The sequence below is a fragment of the Mustela erminea genome, chromosome 1 (genome assembly GCF_009829155.1).
Source record: "Mustela erminea isolate mMusErm1 chromosome 1, mMusErm1.Pri, whole genome shotgun sequence".
Lineage (NCBI taxonomy): Eukaryota > Metazoa > Chordata > Mammalia > Carnivora > Mustelidae > Mustela > Mustela erminea.
This window is the reverse complement of record NC_045614.1, coordinates 124,243,958-124,258,686: the sequence shown is the minus strand read 5'-3', so window position 1 is coordinate 124,258,686 and position 14,729 is coordinate 124,243,958. Positions and strand designations below refer to the sequence as shown.

General features: G+C 34.1%; 1 protein-coding gene across 1 annotated transcript in view; it reads left to right on the top strand.

The window, feature by feature from the left end:
* Positions 1–14,729, top strand: part of ECT2 (epithelial cell transforming 2) — a 61,572-nt gene that overhangs the window by 20,022 nt on the left and 26,821 nt on the right. The window contains 4 exon segments of the mRNA XM_032341091.1: positions 4,267–4,386; positions 11,501–11,569; positions 13,419–13,529; positions 14,194–14,290. Coding sequence (XP_032196982.1) covers positions 4,267–4,386; positions 11,501–11,569; positions 13,419–13,529; positions 14,194–14,290 — 397 coding nt within the window.

The window sequence follows — 14,729 nt, the reverse complement described above, 5'->3', positions numbered from 1 at the left end:
TATGGTAGGTAACTTTTCCTGAAAGTGTACATTCTAGGAGTCATTGCTTTATTTACTGTGGCAAATATATGAAAAGCAATAACAATGAAGCATAACAATATGGATGTAATTATTTTGGTAATCCTTTCATGTATCAAGTTTCTTAGAGTATGCAGTGGTTGGTTGGTCATAAATGTTAACTCATTGCAAATTATTAAAATGTACTGTGAAGTTATTGCCAAAGAAGAAGAATTCTAATGGATCATTGTAGGATGTGATTGAAGAAGATACTAAGAATAAACTGAAATTCAAGGTTCTGAAAGACAATATTAGGATATCATTTTGGCATCTGCAGAGAGAATAGATTGTTTTAGGTTATAAAGGAGATTGTCAGGAAAATAAAGTTGATACCATCAAGCTTGTCTTTGAATAGAAAAATAATAGGGAATTTCTGATTGGGGTTAATTTTTATTTATATTTATACCTCTATTTGAATTCTTAATATAACTCATTAGTGTTCAGTATAATAGCCTTTAGTAGTTTGTGCTGTTGATAAAGTGCATGGATAAGAAATGGAAAGACTTCTTTCTTGGTATTCATGGAGAGGTTATTCTTCACAGTTAATTTGTTTAGCTGTAGTCACGGGTTTATGAGGCCCTCTGCTGTATTGAACTTTACTTGTTTTAAGTCAGCTTTGCTCTTCTCCCTCAAGGGAAATCATTCTAGATGAGTTAAGTTTTTATAGTCAGCCAAAATGTAGTCAAGTAGCAGAAAATCCCCTTGGCATATACTGTTCATGTACTTTGGTAGCTTTTATTACCCAGAACTGTAAATCCTTTCAGGCCATGGTAAATGCACTGGGGTTTCAGAATTTAATTTGCATATCAATTAAATTCACTAAAATGCCTTTTAAAAAAAGCCCTTAGAATTATTAGACTGTGGGTGGTCTCATACCACTATGCTTACTATAAAATCACTGTTTATAGTTATATACTGTTTATATAATTATATACTGTTTATAATGTATTTTCCTTTTATCTTTATCTTTTTTGTTTTTTTTACTTCATCTCCTCCTTCTCTTTGTGCTATTGGCTTTCATTTTACTTGACATATATTAAGATCCCAATAATACATTATTATTTTTAGTTTGAATAGTCAATTGACATTTTAAAATTTTACTTTTTAAATTATCATACAGTGAAATGACTTTCTTTGTACAGTTCTATGAATTTTAACACATGAAAAAATTTGTATAGCCTCTACCACAATCAGAATAAAGAACATTTGGGATACCTGGGTGGCTCAGTTGGTTAAGCTGCTGCCTTGGGCTCAGGTCATGATCCCAGGATCCTGGATCGAGTCCCATATCCGGCTCCTCGCTCAGTGAAGACCCTGCTTCTCTCTCTGCCTCTGCCTGCCACTCTGCCTGCTTGTGCTCTCTCTCTCTCTCTCTTTCTCTCTGACAAATAAATAAATAAATAAATAAATAAATAAATAAAATCTTAAAAAAAAAGAATACAGAACATTTCTATCTCCCCCAAACTCCCGGTACTTCCTTTTCTTTTGTAAGTCACACCCTTTCCTCATTGTAACTCCTGGTGACCACTGATTTCTTCTTTATCACTATAATTTTGTCTTTCTAAAAAAAGTTTTATATTTTTTGAGAATGTCCTGTGAATGGGATTACAGTTAATATAACTATTGGACCTACATTTTTTAGCCTTTGAGGTTCTTCTAACTTGTCTGTGTGAATAGTTTGATCCTTTTTATTGTTGAAGAGTATACCACTGTATGGATGTACCACATTTTTATTTGGTGACTCCTTAAAGGACATTTGGGTTATTTTTGGTTTGGATGATTATAAAAAGAGCTGTTATCAACATTTATGTACAGGTTTTATGTGAACATAAATTTTCATTGCTCTTGAGTAAACACCTGGAAGTGGAATTTTTTGATCATATGGTAAGTAATGTTTAACATTATAAGAAGCTGTCATACCCTTTTCCAGAGGGGTTATGATTTTGCATTTTTACCATCTGTGTGTGGGAGTTCCAGTTGTTCACATCCCAGCCAGTTTCGATATTATCAGTACTTTTTGTTTTAGCCACATAGATAAGTATGTCATGGTATCTTATTATGCCCTTTATTTTCATTTCTGTAATGATTGATGATGTTGAACATCTCTTTTCTATACCTTTTTTTGATAAAATAACTGCTTAAGATTTTCCCCATTTTTAATTGAGTTGTTTCCTTCCTGAGTTTTAAGAATTCTTTATATATTTTGAATACTAGTCCTTTGTCAGATATGTGATTTGCAGATATTTTTTCCTAGTCTCTAGGTTGTCTTTTTTTTTTTTTAAGACTTTGTTTATTTGTTTGACAGGGAGACAGAGAGAGAATACGAGAATACAAACAGGGGGAGTGGGGGAGGGAGAAGCAGGCTTCCTACTGAAGCAGGGGCTGACTTGGGGCTCCATCCCAGGGCCCTGGGATCATGACCTGAGCTGAAGCCAGATGCTCAACAACTGAGCCACCCAGGCACCCCCTTATCATGTCTTTTTATTCTGGGTTGAAAACTTTTTAAAATTTTGGTGAAGTCTAATTATTAATTTTTTTTTCTTTTATAGTTTGTGCATTTGATTTTTTTATCTAAAAGTTCTTACCTAAGCCTAAATTACAATATTTTCCCTTGTGTTTTCTTCTAAATGTTTCATAGTTTTAGGTTTTTTGCTTAGGACTATGATCCATTTTTTTTTTTTTTTAAGATTTTATTTATTTGACAGACAGAGATCACAAGTAGGCAGAGAGGCAGGCAGAGAGAGAGGGGGAAGAAGGCTCCCTGCTGAGCAGAGAGCCTGATGTGGGGCTCGATCCCAGGACCCTGGGATCATGACCTGAGCTGAAGGCAGAGGCTTTAACCCACTGAGCCACCAGGCGCCTCCTATGATCCATTTTTAGTTTAGTTTTTTGCCTAGGGCAAATGGTGTTTTAGTACCATTTGTTGAATGCCGAGCCTTCCACCATTGAATCTGTCAAATATTACTTAGTCATCTGTGTGTGTGTTGGTTTGTGGACATTTTTCTATTCTTTATTAATCTTGTATTTTTTCCATTCACCAATATCACAGTCATGAATACAGTTTGAAACTTTATACAAAGATGTTCCTTTGCCTTTATATATAAATTTTTAGAATTAGGTTTTCTTTATCTACAAAAAGTCCTGGAATTTTGATTGACGTCGGGTTAGATCAATAAATCAAATTGGGGAAGAATGGACATTTCTTGCTGTGTTGAATCTTTCAATCCCCGTCCTTATTTATTTAGGTCTTTGATTTCTTTCATCAACTTTCTGTAATTTTCAGCATGATGTAGGTATTTTATTGTATTTATACTAATTTTAGTTCTTTATTGTAAGTGAACAGCTTTTTGAATTTTGGTTTTCATTTGTACATTACTAGTTTATAGGAATGTGATCTGTGTCTGTGTTGAGAGAGAGGGAGTGAGAACATGCATATCTGAATGCTGAGCTGTGACCTTGCTAAGCTCACTTATTAGTTACAGGTTTTTTCTTTTTTAAAGATTGATACAACCACCAATATAGACATTAACAGGTCTTCTCATTTGAAATCAGTCTTTTTTCTATTTATAAACCAGGTTTCTACACTACTATGTCAAGACATTTAGTACTTATATTAAGTGCATGTCTGGAAAAAACTGATTGCTTATTGTCTTCCTTAGTAACTTGAATAGAAAGTACAAATTACTCTTGTTTTCTAACAATTTAAGTGATTTGTAGAACTGTGTGATAAACTTTTATTAGATTCTAACAACATTTTATTAAAGGAATGTGTATACACATAGAAATATATAAATAAATAGGATAAAATAGAAAATGTTATAAGAAAAAAGTTCTCAAATTTAAGAAGTATTTTTTTAATTGGTTCTTTCTTTTCCATTAACATCTCCTCCCTTTTTAAATTTTTTTTTTAAAAGATTTTATCTGTTTATTTGTGAGAGAGAGCACAAGCCAGGGGTGGGGAGTGGTGAGTAGAAGGGAGGAGAGGCAGAGGGAGAAGCAGACTCCCTGCTGAGAAGGGAGACTGATGTAGAGCTCCATCCCAGGACCCTGGGATCATATCCTGAGCCAAAGGGAGACATTTAACCAACTGAGCCACCCAGGCACCTCTTAATATCTCCTCTCTTATCACTATTTATATGATTACTTTTTTTTTCCTTTTCCCGCAATCTATCTAAACTAGTCTTTTTTTTTTTTTTTTTTTAAATCTAGTTATTTCAAGTACCTTTGGAAGAGGAAGGACAACGTGGTGGGCCTATCCTTGCACCAGAAGAGATTAAGACTATTTTTGGTAGTATCCCTGATATCTTTGACGTGCACATGAAGATAAAGGTAAATTTTATATGTTAGGTTGGTAAGTAATTCTTTTTGGATTGTGTTTATATAATTTCTCGGGTACTATTGATTGGCCAAATGAGGTTTATACCTAAAACTTCTTATTCTCTTATTTATTCCTTTGAATCATTTATGTCCCTTTGCTCCAGTACCTTATTAATATTTGTTGTTTGCCTGCTTTTTGATTCTTTTTTTAATTCTGAAAATAAGGGATTAAACCTTCTCAAGTCTTTTCTATAGAGACATGTGGTTGCTAGTGCTTATTTTCTTATTTTTCTACTGTTCCTCTCAGTTTGTATGTTTTGTTTTGCTTTGGAATGTTTGAAAAACTGTGAAGCTGGAAAAGACTTAGAGACCATTTTGTTTGTTTCTCTATATCTGGTCAAATAAATACAAAAACCACATAAGACAATGCTATCTATCTGTTTAATGATTTTTTTTCCTGTGATGAAGTGTTCGTGATTTATAGCTATCAGTCTCTCATAGTTAAGTAATTGGGGAGCCGGTTTAGCTGAACTCTTAAAAGTAGTTAAACTTTATTTCCTCTTATTTTTCCTAAAAGGTGCTAGAGCAAATTTGATCCGGTTTCTCCTCAGGACACTCTATATTAATGTATAGTCCATATTCCAATAAAAAGATCAATCTGAATTATAGAATCCCCCTTTGGGCTCCTTGCTGGGCGGGAAGCCTGCTTCTCCCTCTACCTGCTACTCCCCCTGCTTCTGCTCTCTCTCTCTCTCTGACAAACAGATAAAAAATCTTTAAAAAAGGAAAGAAAAGAAAATACCCATAATCTCATCACCCAAATTTAAAAAGTTTTTTTGTATTTTCTTATTTTTTTATACATAGCAGTTTTTCCCCTTCTTTTAAATGTAGCTAGCCACCAAGTACTGCCACAGCTATTTGAGTAGTACCAAGAAGTTGGTATTACTGTTTATGTTTTATAGATGTAAAACTGCTACACATGGAAATTAAATAAAATTTCCAAAGTCAAGTCATCTAATAAATGCTGCATTCAGGGTTTGAACTCTTGTTTATCTGATTTCAAAGACTGTTTTCTTTTCTTAAACCCTAATGCTATCTTGCTTTTTTTGAGATATAATTGGTATAACATTGTTTTAGTTTTAGTATATGACATAATGGTTTGATATGTGTATATACTGTGAAGAAGTGATCACCACAATAAATTTCATTAGCATCTATCACCACACATAGTTACAAATTCTTTTTTCTTTGTGATGAGAACTTTTAAGATCTACTTTCATAGTAACTTCCAAACATGTAACACAGTATTATTAGCCATAATTATGCTGTATGTTATATCCCAGGTCTGTCTTACCTTATAACTGGGAATTTTGTATTTTCTGACCACCTTTGCCCATTTTGCCTCCCTCTTGCCTCCCATCCTGGCTCTGGCAACCACTAATATGTTCTCTGTGTCTATGAGTTTGGTTTTATTTATTTCTTTAGTTAGTCTAGGTTTTTTTAGATTCCACATATAGTTGAGATCATACAGCGTTTGTCTTTCTCTTACTTAATTCACTTAGTATAATGCCCTTAAAGTTCATCATTGTTGCAGATGGCAAGATTTTCTTTTTTGTGGTTAGTAATATTCAGTTTTATATACACATACATTTTCTTTACCCATTCATCTGTTGATGGATGCTAGATTGTTTCATGTCTTGGCTATTAATGGTGTATTGCTTCTTGATCATGCTGTAGGTATACTCTTTTAGTATGTAAAGGAATAAACTGTGTAAATGTGTCCTAAATTGGTAAAGTTTTTCATATTATCTTGTTAATACAGAATTCCAGAGAAGCACTGGTATGTATGTATTTTATGGTATCACATAGAGGTTACAGATGTAGACTGTGGAATAAGGCATATTTGGTCATGAAGTCAGGTAGTGAAATGCTTCAGTTTTCTTATCTGTAGAATGGGGATAGTAAGTGTCTGAATTGGGGGTTGTGGAATTTTTTAAATTTTTTACATATTTAGAAGACACTAAGCATAGTGCTTGATACTTAACTGAGTATTCAATAAATAACAATAGCAATTCATATTAATAATCTAAATTCAGAAGCTGAGTAAACTAATATTCAGACATTTTGTAAAGGATTAAAACTAGTTTTGCTCACCGTGTTTACAACCACTGTGTCTGGCACTTAGATTTCTGTCAGTAAATGCTGAATGGTGGTCATGCTGCTTTTAAACGTTCCAGATCAGACTGGAAGTCTGTGTTTCCTTATCTAGATATTACATGAACAACTTGACCTCATTCTTAATTTGACTCCAAAATAATATAGTGATGATACTTAGTTTAAGATGAGAATTTTTGAGGTTGTTATCAACATCTCTCTTTTCCTATGTGTGAATATTTCCTTTTCAGAATTTATCAACATTCATCCTTGACATACAAATGCCTGCTTTTGTGTGGAACTATGATGAAACAAAAGAGAAAGGGGAGGGATTGGATAGAGTACTTTTTCTTTATATGTTTATCCTTTGTCAAAGTATCCTGGTGCTTGTTTCAGGAACAGGTGTGTATTGGGAAGTCTGCTAATTTGGTTTATTGTGCGGTGAGCTAGGTAAAAGAGAAGTCCAGCTTAAATATAAGTAGATAATAACAAAACAAAAAAAAAATTAAAAAAGTAGATAATAACAGTACAGAATAAATCTTAACAAAGACGAAAAGAAGTAAGCTCAGCTCTTTTAGTCCCATCTGTTTAGTTTCTCCTCTTCCAGCAGGTTGTTGTAGCCTGCTCTATGTCTTAGAACTATAGAGTTCTTTCTTAATGGCCAGGAGGTAAACCTGGGAGAATCATACGGAGAATTCTTGATGTGTTTGGGCAGGGAGAATGAGATGTACCCCAGTGTCTGTGCTAAATTGGGTGAAGCATTTTTCAGACAGAAACATTGTAAGAAATGGTGAATAAATAATAATAAGAATATGAATAATATTCTTAGGGACCTACCCCTGTCTTGACTCCCATTTCTTTTTCTTTTTCTTTTTTTTTAAACAAACATTTTATTTATTCATTTGACAGAGAGAGATCACAAGTAGGCAGAGAGGCAGGCAGAGAGAGAGGAGGAAGCAGGCTCTCCACAGAGCAGAGAGCTGGATGCGGGGCTCTATCCCAGGACCCTGGGATCATAACCTGAGCCTGAGGCAGAGGCTTTAACCCACTGAGCCACCCAGGCGCCCCTTGACTCCCATTTCTAAAGGAGAGGAACTGTTGTGTAGATCAAGTGGAATAATGGAATCCGGAGCTAGACTACTTGAGTTTGAACTGGTTCACAACTATGTGATTTGAGTCAAATTGCTTGATCTCTCTAAGCCTTAATTCCTTTATTACATAGTTTGCGAGGTAACCATTCATGAAGACAGAAATGCTGAGTCAACAAACATTAGGAATTCAAGGTTCATCAGAAATAGATTATTTTTCAGAGTGCCTAGAGATTATATTGCTTTCTGATAGCAATGTTCTTACAAAAGTATATACACTCTTCTTACAGTTTTTTACACTTTATTTTTTTAAGATTTTATTTATTTATTTGAGAGAGAGCATGAGCCGCAGGAGGGACAGAGGGAGAGGGGCACGCAGACCCCACTCTGAGCAGGGCATCCAGCGCAGGGCTCAATCCCAGGACCCTGAGATCATAACTGAAGCTGAAGGTAGACTCTTAACTGACTGAACCACCCAGGGACCCCAGTTTTTTACCCTTTAGAAAAGGACCACTAGATTAGATTGCCAGACCTGTACGTTTTTTTCTCTTTTGTATCACAGCTTTCTGAGTTTTCTGTGTACTTTATGTTAAATACATACGTAAATATAGTTAATGATAGCTTACTTAGCACTACAATCTGTTAAGGATTTTTTTTTTAAGATTTTATTTTTAAGTAATCTCTACACCCAATGTGGGGCTTAAACTTCAGCCCTGAGATCAAGAGTCGTATGTTCTACCAAAAGAGAAACAAGAGAGAGGAAGTTTGTAAATAAGACTATGCTTCGGTCAATATAATGTAGTAGATTCTGACACTGACTAGCTAGTTTTAAATTCTGGCTCTAGGGTTTGTTCTGTGGCCTTGGGCAAGTTATTTAACCTCTCAGTGTCTCAGTTTCCTGTTCTGAAAAATGAGGATGATAATAATTTCTATCTAAAAGGATTAAATTAATACTTATTAAGTACTTAGAACAATCCTGAGGAGTGCTTTCTTTTGTTTCTCCCAAATGCAGTTTTAAATGGTTAAATCTTAGTTCTTGATTTTTGGGCTGTTATGGTATCATTGCTTTGAGTTTACTCTTATGCTATCAGAAGTGTTTTTTCCCCCTTTTTAAAACTTTTCTGAATCTGCTAGTATCATTATTGAGGAACTTTTGTTAATGTGGGTTTTATTTATTGGTGTTAACTGTATTTGAAATTAAAATGGAAAATTTAAAAATATTTTTCAGGATGCTTCAAAATTTTTAACTTTATTGAGGTATATTTTATATGTCTTTAAATTTACCTATTTCAGATATACTATTCAATGATTTAATGACTTAACTAAGTGATGCAACTAATCTGATCTGATTTCTGTCTCTATAAATGTGCCTTTTCTGGACATTTCTTACAAATACAAATATACAGTATATTGTGTCGTAGGTCTGATTTCTTTCATGTAGCATATTTTTAAATTTCCTGTATGATGTAGCATGTTAGTAGTTCCTGTGCACGGACAGATAATAGTCTATTACATAGCTCTGCCACATTTCTTTAGGGTTTTCCCAGTTTTTGGCTTTTACGAATAATGCCGCTATGAACGTTTTATGTAGATATTTGTGTAGGCATGCTTTCATTTCTTTTCAGTAGATACTTGGGAAAAGAATTGTTGGGTCATATTGGTAGTCTTATATTTAAAACTTTTCAGAAACTGCCGAACTTTTACATCATTTTACATTCTCATGAGTAATGTATGAGCTTCAAATGTCCCCACAGTCTTGCCAATACTTTTATCTTTTATTTTTTAAAGCCATTCTAGGATGTGGTGTGGTCTGTTTTTTGTTTTTTTGGCTTGTTTAAGATTTTATTTTTAAGTAATCTCTACACCCAATGTAGAGTTCAAGAGTTGCACGCTCCACTGACTGAGCCAGCCAGCTGCCCCTCATTGTGGCTTTGATATGCATTTCCTTAATAATGATGTTGGGGCGCCTGGGTGGCTCAGTGGGTTAAAGCCTCTGCCTTCGGCTCGGGTCATGATCCCAGAGTCCTGGGATTGAGCCCCACGATGGGCTCTCTGCTCAGTGGGGAGCCTGCTTCCCCCTCGCTCTCTCTGCCTGCCTTTTCAAAGAAAAAAAAAAAGTAATGATGTTATGCATCTTTTCACATGCTTTTTGTCATTTTTATATTTGGTGAAATGTATGTTTAGTTCTGTTGCTCATTTTTTTTTTTTAAAGATTTTATTTATTTATCAGAGAGGGGGAGAGAGCGAGCACAGGCAGACAGAATCGCAGGCAGAGGCAGAGGGAGAAGCAGGCTCCCTGCTGAGCAAGGAGCCCCATGTGGGACTCGATCCCAGGACGCTGGGATCATGACCTGAGCCGAAGGCAGCTGCTTAACCAACTGAGCCCACCCAGGCATCCCTGTTGCTCATTTTTTGATTGGGGTTTTCGTCATCTTATTGAGTTGCTAATGTTCTCTATAAATGCTTGATATGAGTCCTTTATCAGCTGTGTTTTGTACATACTTTGTCTCAGTCTATTGTTTATCTCTTCATTTTTTTAATGGTCTTTGAAATACAAAAGTTTTTAATTTTGATGAAGTCCAGTTTATCCATTTTTTCTTTTATTTACTTTACTTTTGCTTTCATATCTAAGAAATTTTGCCTAACTTAAGGTTTTAAAGATTGTTTTCTTCTAGAAGTTGTATTGTTTTAGCTCTATAGTTAGGTCTGTAATCCATTTTGAATTAATTTTTGGGTAAAGTGAGGGTTCATCTTTTTGCATGTGATATCCAATCCAATTTAAAAATTAATACATTTAAAGTAATAATAACTCATTATGTGGGTAGCATAAGTAACATAATCTTTATGGAGAATAACTAATTTCCAAAGCAAAATAGTAAGAAGAGTGATGGACAGACGTTTTTTCTGTCTGGTTTAAGAGAAGACGGCTTCTCATATCAACTTCTGAATTCAGTCACTTGTAGTATCCCACATCATATAGACTCTAGGAAACTTTGTTGTATGATTTGAGAGAATTAGAGTGGAAAAATCAAATAGAACTTTAGTATTGTAATGAAAATAGTTTTAATCTCGTGAATCCCACTAAAAGGATGTCCTGAGGGGCCTGTGGTTGACACTTGGAGAACTTTTGGTTATAAGAGCTTATTTATTAATTTCTAACTTAAAGTCACTTTCAAGAATTTCTGTTAGGAAATGTGTCATTTCTTGGCATCTCATTTTATCATCTGATTTGTGTTTTACTATCTTAAAATGGTTTTACATGTCTTCTAATTTCTTATAATTATTTCATATTTTAGGATGATGATAGAAAAGTTTTATAGATCAGGAATTAACAAACTATGGTTGATGGACCAAATCCAGTCAGTTTTGGATTTTGGTATTTTGCTTGTTTTGGTAAAGAAAGTTTTATTGAAACACAGCCACATTCAATTACTTATGGATTGTCTATGTCTGCTTCCACAGAACAAGGGGAGAGTACTTGTAACAGAAACCATATGGCCCTTTAAGTAAAATTTGCTGACCTGTTAGAGATTATACTTTCAAATGGCTGATGTTAAATAAGATGCTTCAGCAGCAAGATCAAAAGTAGTTTTCTATAATTAATAGCGGCAATCAACTTTGTAGTTAATAGAAAAAGATGTTGAGCTGTCATATCATTTTGGAAAGTTAGGCTTAGGCTATATTTTCTTAATATTTTTCAAGGATATTTTCCTTTTAGTCAAAAAGTTAATTCCTTCTTGAGGAGAAAGAATGTGTTATATTAATTGTTTAGCACAAAGTAAGATACTTTGTAAGGTGCTTCTTTCAAATATTTTAAAAATACTGAAAGATGTTTAAGGGACTGTCAAGTGCAAGCTTAAATGTTTCACTTTGTGCTGTTATAGGATGATCTTGAAGACCTTATTGTTAATTGGGATGAGAGCAAAAGCATTGGTGACATCTTTCTTAAATATGTAAGTATTTTATTTTTCTTTTAGGATTTCAGGTTAAAGCATCATCTCATTAAGTACTTGCAGAGAATGACAGTTACTTGTTTAAATGTGAGAGCTTTCAATTTTGACATAGTTGTTTGTGAAATATATTGGAAGTGTTCTTGTCTTCTGAAACATAATTTCTATATATAAGTTAACACTTTCTTGATACCCTAAGGTCATTATTAGGGACACTAATTGTCATACTGTGCTATAATCTCTTTATTATATATGACTTTATTTGTCCATCACAGAATTAAAAAAAAAAATTTCTATAATTGAGGTTCTTTTTCTTTATAGTTGATACCTTTTTTGCTGTCATTACTTCTCTGCCTAACAACTTCTAATGAACGGCTTTTTCTTTACTAGGGTAGGAGCCACATAATTATCAAATAAAGTAAATTCATTTTGAAAGAGATGCTGTGAATAAGGCTTATAAGTGTCTTTCAGTCTCTTTGAATATAATTTATAAGTTTCAATTCCTTGAGTTCTGGTGCATATACTTTTCTGAAACCTCCTAACTTCCGTCCTTCCCATATAGTCTTACATGTTTTTTTTTCTGGTTGACTGAGAATTCCAAATATGCAGATTATTGTCACATATCTTTTTCTTTTCTTTCCTTTCCTTTTCTTTTTTCTTTCTCTCTTTCTCTCTCTTTTCTTCCTTCCTTTCTTTCTTGTTTCAGAGCTAGAATTTAGTGAGTCATCAAATTATATACAACATCCGGTGCTCATTACTTCAAGTATCCTCCTTAATGTGCATCATACAGTTACCCCATTCCCTCCAGCAGCCCTCAGTTTGTTTCCTAGAGTTAAGAATCTCTTATGGTTTGCCTCCCTCTCTGTTTTCATCTCATTTTATTTTTCTTCCCTTCCCCTATGTTAATCTGTTTTGTTTCTTAAATTCCACATGTGAGTGAAATCATTTGGTGTCTTTCCCCGACTGACTTCTTTTACTTAGCATAATACCATACTCTGGTTTTACCCATGTTGTTGCAGATGGCAAGACTTCATTCTTTTTGATCGTTGAGTAATATTTCAGAGAGTGTGCGTGCTTGCATGCATACACATTTCTTTATCCGTGCATACACATTTCTTTATCCGTTCATCTGTCAGTAGACAACTGGGCTCTTTCCATATTTTGGATAATGTGTTCCATATCTTTTTGATACCTTTTAGTCTCCTCAATTAGCCAAGACATTTTTCCTTTTTTTTGTTGTTGAGTTTTGGAATAATATAATGGATCTTTAAAATGGTAGTTTGAAAATAAAACTGGGGCACCTGGGTGGCTCAGTGGGTTAAGCCTCTGCCTTCGGCTCAAGTCATGATCTCAGGGTCCTGGGATCGAGCCCTGCATCGAGTTCTCTGCTCGGCGGGGAGCCTGCCTCGCCCTTTATCTCTGCCTGCCTCTCTGCCTACTTGTGATCTCTCTTTGTCAAATGGATGAACAAAATCTTTAAAAAAAAAAAAAAATGGTGGTTTGGATTCATCAGTAAATAATAACATGTTCTTGGGTACTAATTACTATATTCTGAACTTACAGAAGTTTTTAAACTTTATCATGTTTCTGTCAATGCAGTAGGAATTAGTATTCTTTCTGAGTCTTTGCTTTTCAAGTTTTAGGCTATATGTACCAGTTGATGTGTTTTGGTCAGCAGTTAACTGATTAATGAGAAATTTGTAAAATTCTATATTTAACTTGAGAAGAACTTACTTTAAATTCTTCTTTTTCATCCAGTATGTCAGATTTTGACTATTTATTATTTGGCTTTAAATTTCATTATCTAAGGGTAACATGTATAACAAATTAATGGGTTTTTTCTTCTTCCTAGTCAAAGGATTTGGTAAAAACCTACCCTCCCTTTGTAAACTTCTTTGAAATGAGTAAGGAAACAATTATTAAATGTGAAAAACAGAAACCAAGATTTCATGCTTTTCTGAAGGTAATGTGTGTTTCTTTAAAAAAAAAAAAGTTTGAGAATAATTTCTGAAGGAGTTCACTTAAATAATGCTTTTAGTAAAAATCTATCCATATAAGAACATCTTAATGTTTAACCTGTTAACTTCAGCCAAACCTGGGGAAGGAGGGCAGTGATAATAGTCTTCAGAAGATTTAGATAGCAGAAGCTGTGAGGGAGCTGAGTGAGTGAAAATGCTATCTGCAAGTACTCAGATTTTTTTAAAGTTAAACATGTTTTAGTTCAGAGGCATTTGTTAGTGTGATTTGGTTTTGCCTTTAAGGATTTTTTTTTTCTTTACCAGTGCTTTATTTTGTTTACTCAGTGGTATCCGCATACTTAATTCCTCAAAAACTGTTTTTTCTCATGAATGGTGTAGACTCAAGAAAAACTCAAGATGGAATTTATAGGAGTGTGCAGAGAAACTCACTTTGTGTTTAAGATCTTAATCCTTGAGTGGCCAGGAGGTCATTTCAGGTCCTGGAAGTTTAGAATTTATTCCCCAACAGTAATCTTCCAGAGAACAACTGCTACCCCATCTCTTCTATTAGTTCTTTTCAGGACAGTTGTGATAAGGTGTAATCTAATAAATGTAAGGTGTTTAATGTTTGCAGGAAAACTTTTTTATTGTTAAATTAATTCCTTTCAGATAAACCAAGCTAAACCAGAATGTGGACGGCAAAGCCTTGTTGAACTTCTGATTCGACCAGTACAGAGGTTACCCAGTGTTGCGTTACTTTTAAATGGTACTTGTCAGATCTGTTTTCATATTACTTTGGATGTTTTTTATGGAATTGTTTTGCTCTAAAAATCTTGAAATTCTTTTCATTTTCATAGTTTTCTTAAATTTCAGCATTAAAGTTTATGTCTTATGTAGAAAATACCTTTATGGATAATCTTAAAAACACAGATACTATAATAATTCAGTCTCCTAAAATGCTTTATTTATTACCGTATCAACTATATTGACTATTATCTTTTCAGTTTTTGTTTCTCTAAGGAAAGCCTTACATTTCATGGTGTGTCATTAATGGAAAATCAGTTTATATCCATGTAAACAAAATTCACCCACAAAATCACAAGATGAGAGATGATTCATGTCTCAATCTGAATCTTTATAAAGTCTGTATACTTGGTCCGAATGCTTTGTTGCTTCAGTTATACAGGACACTCTTGAAGCATCCA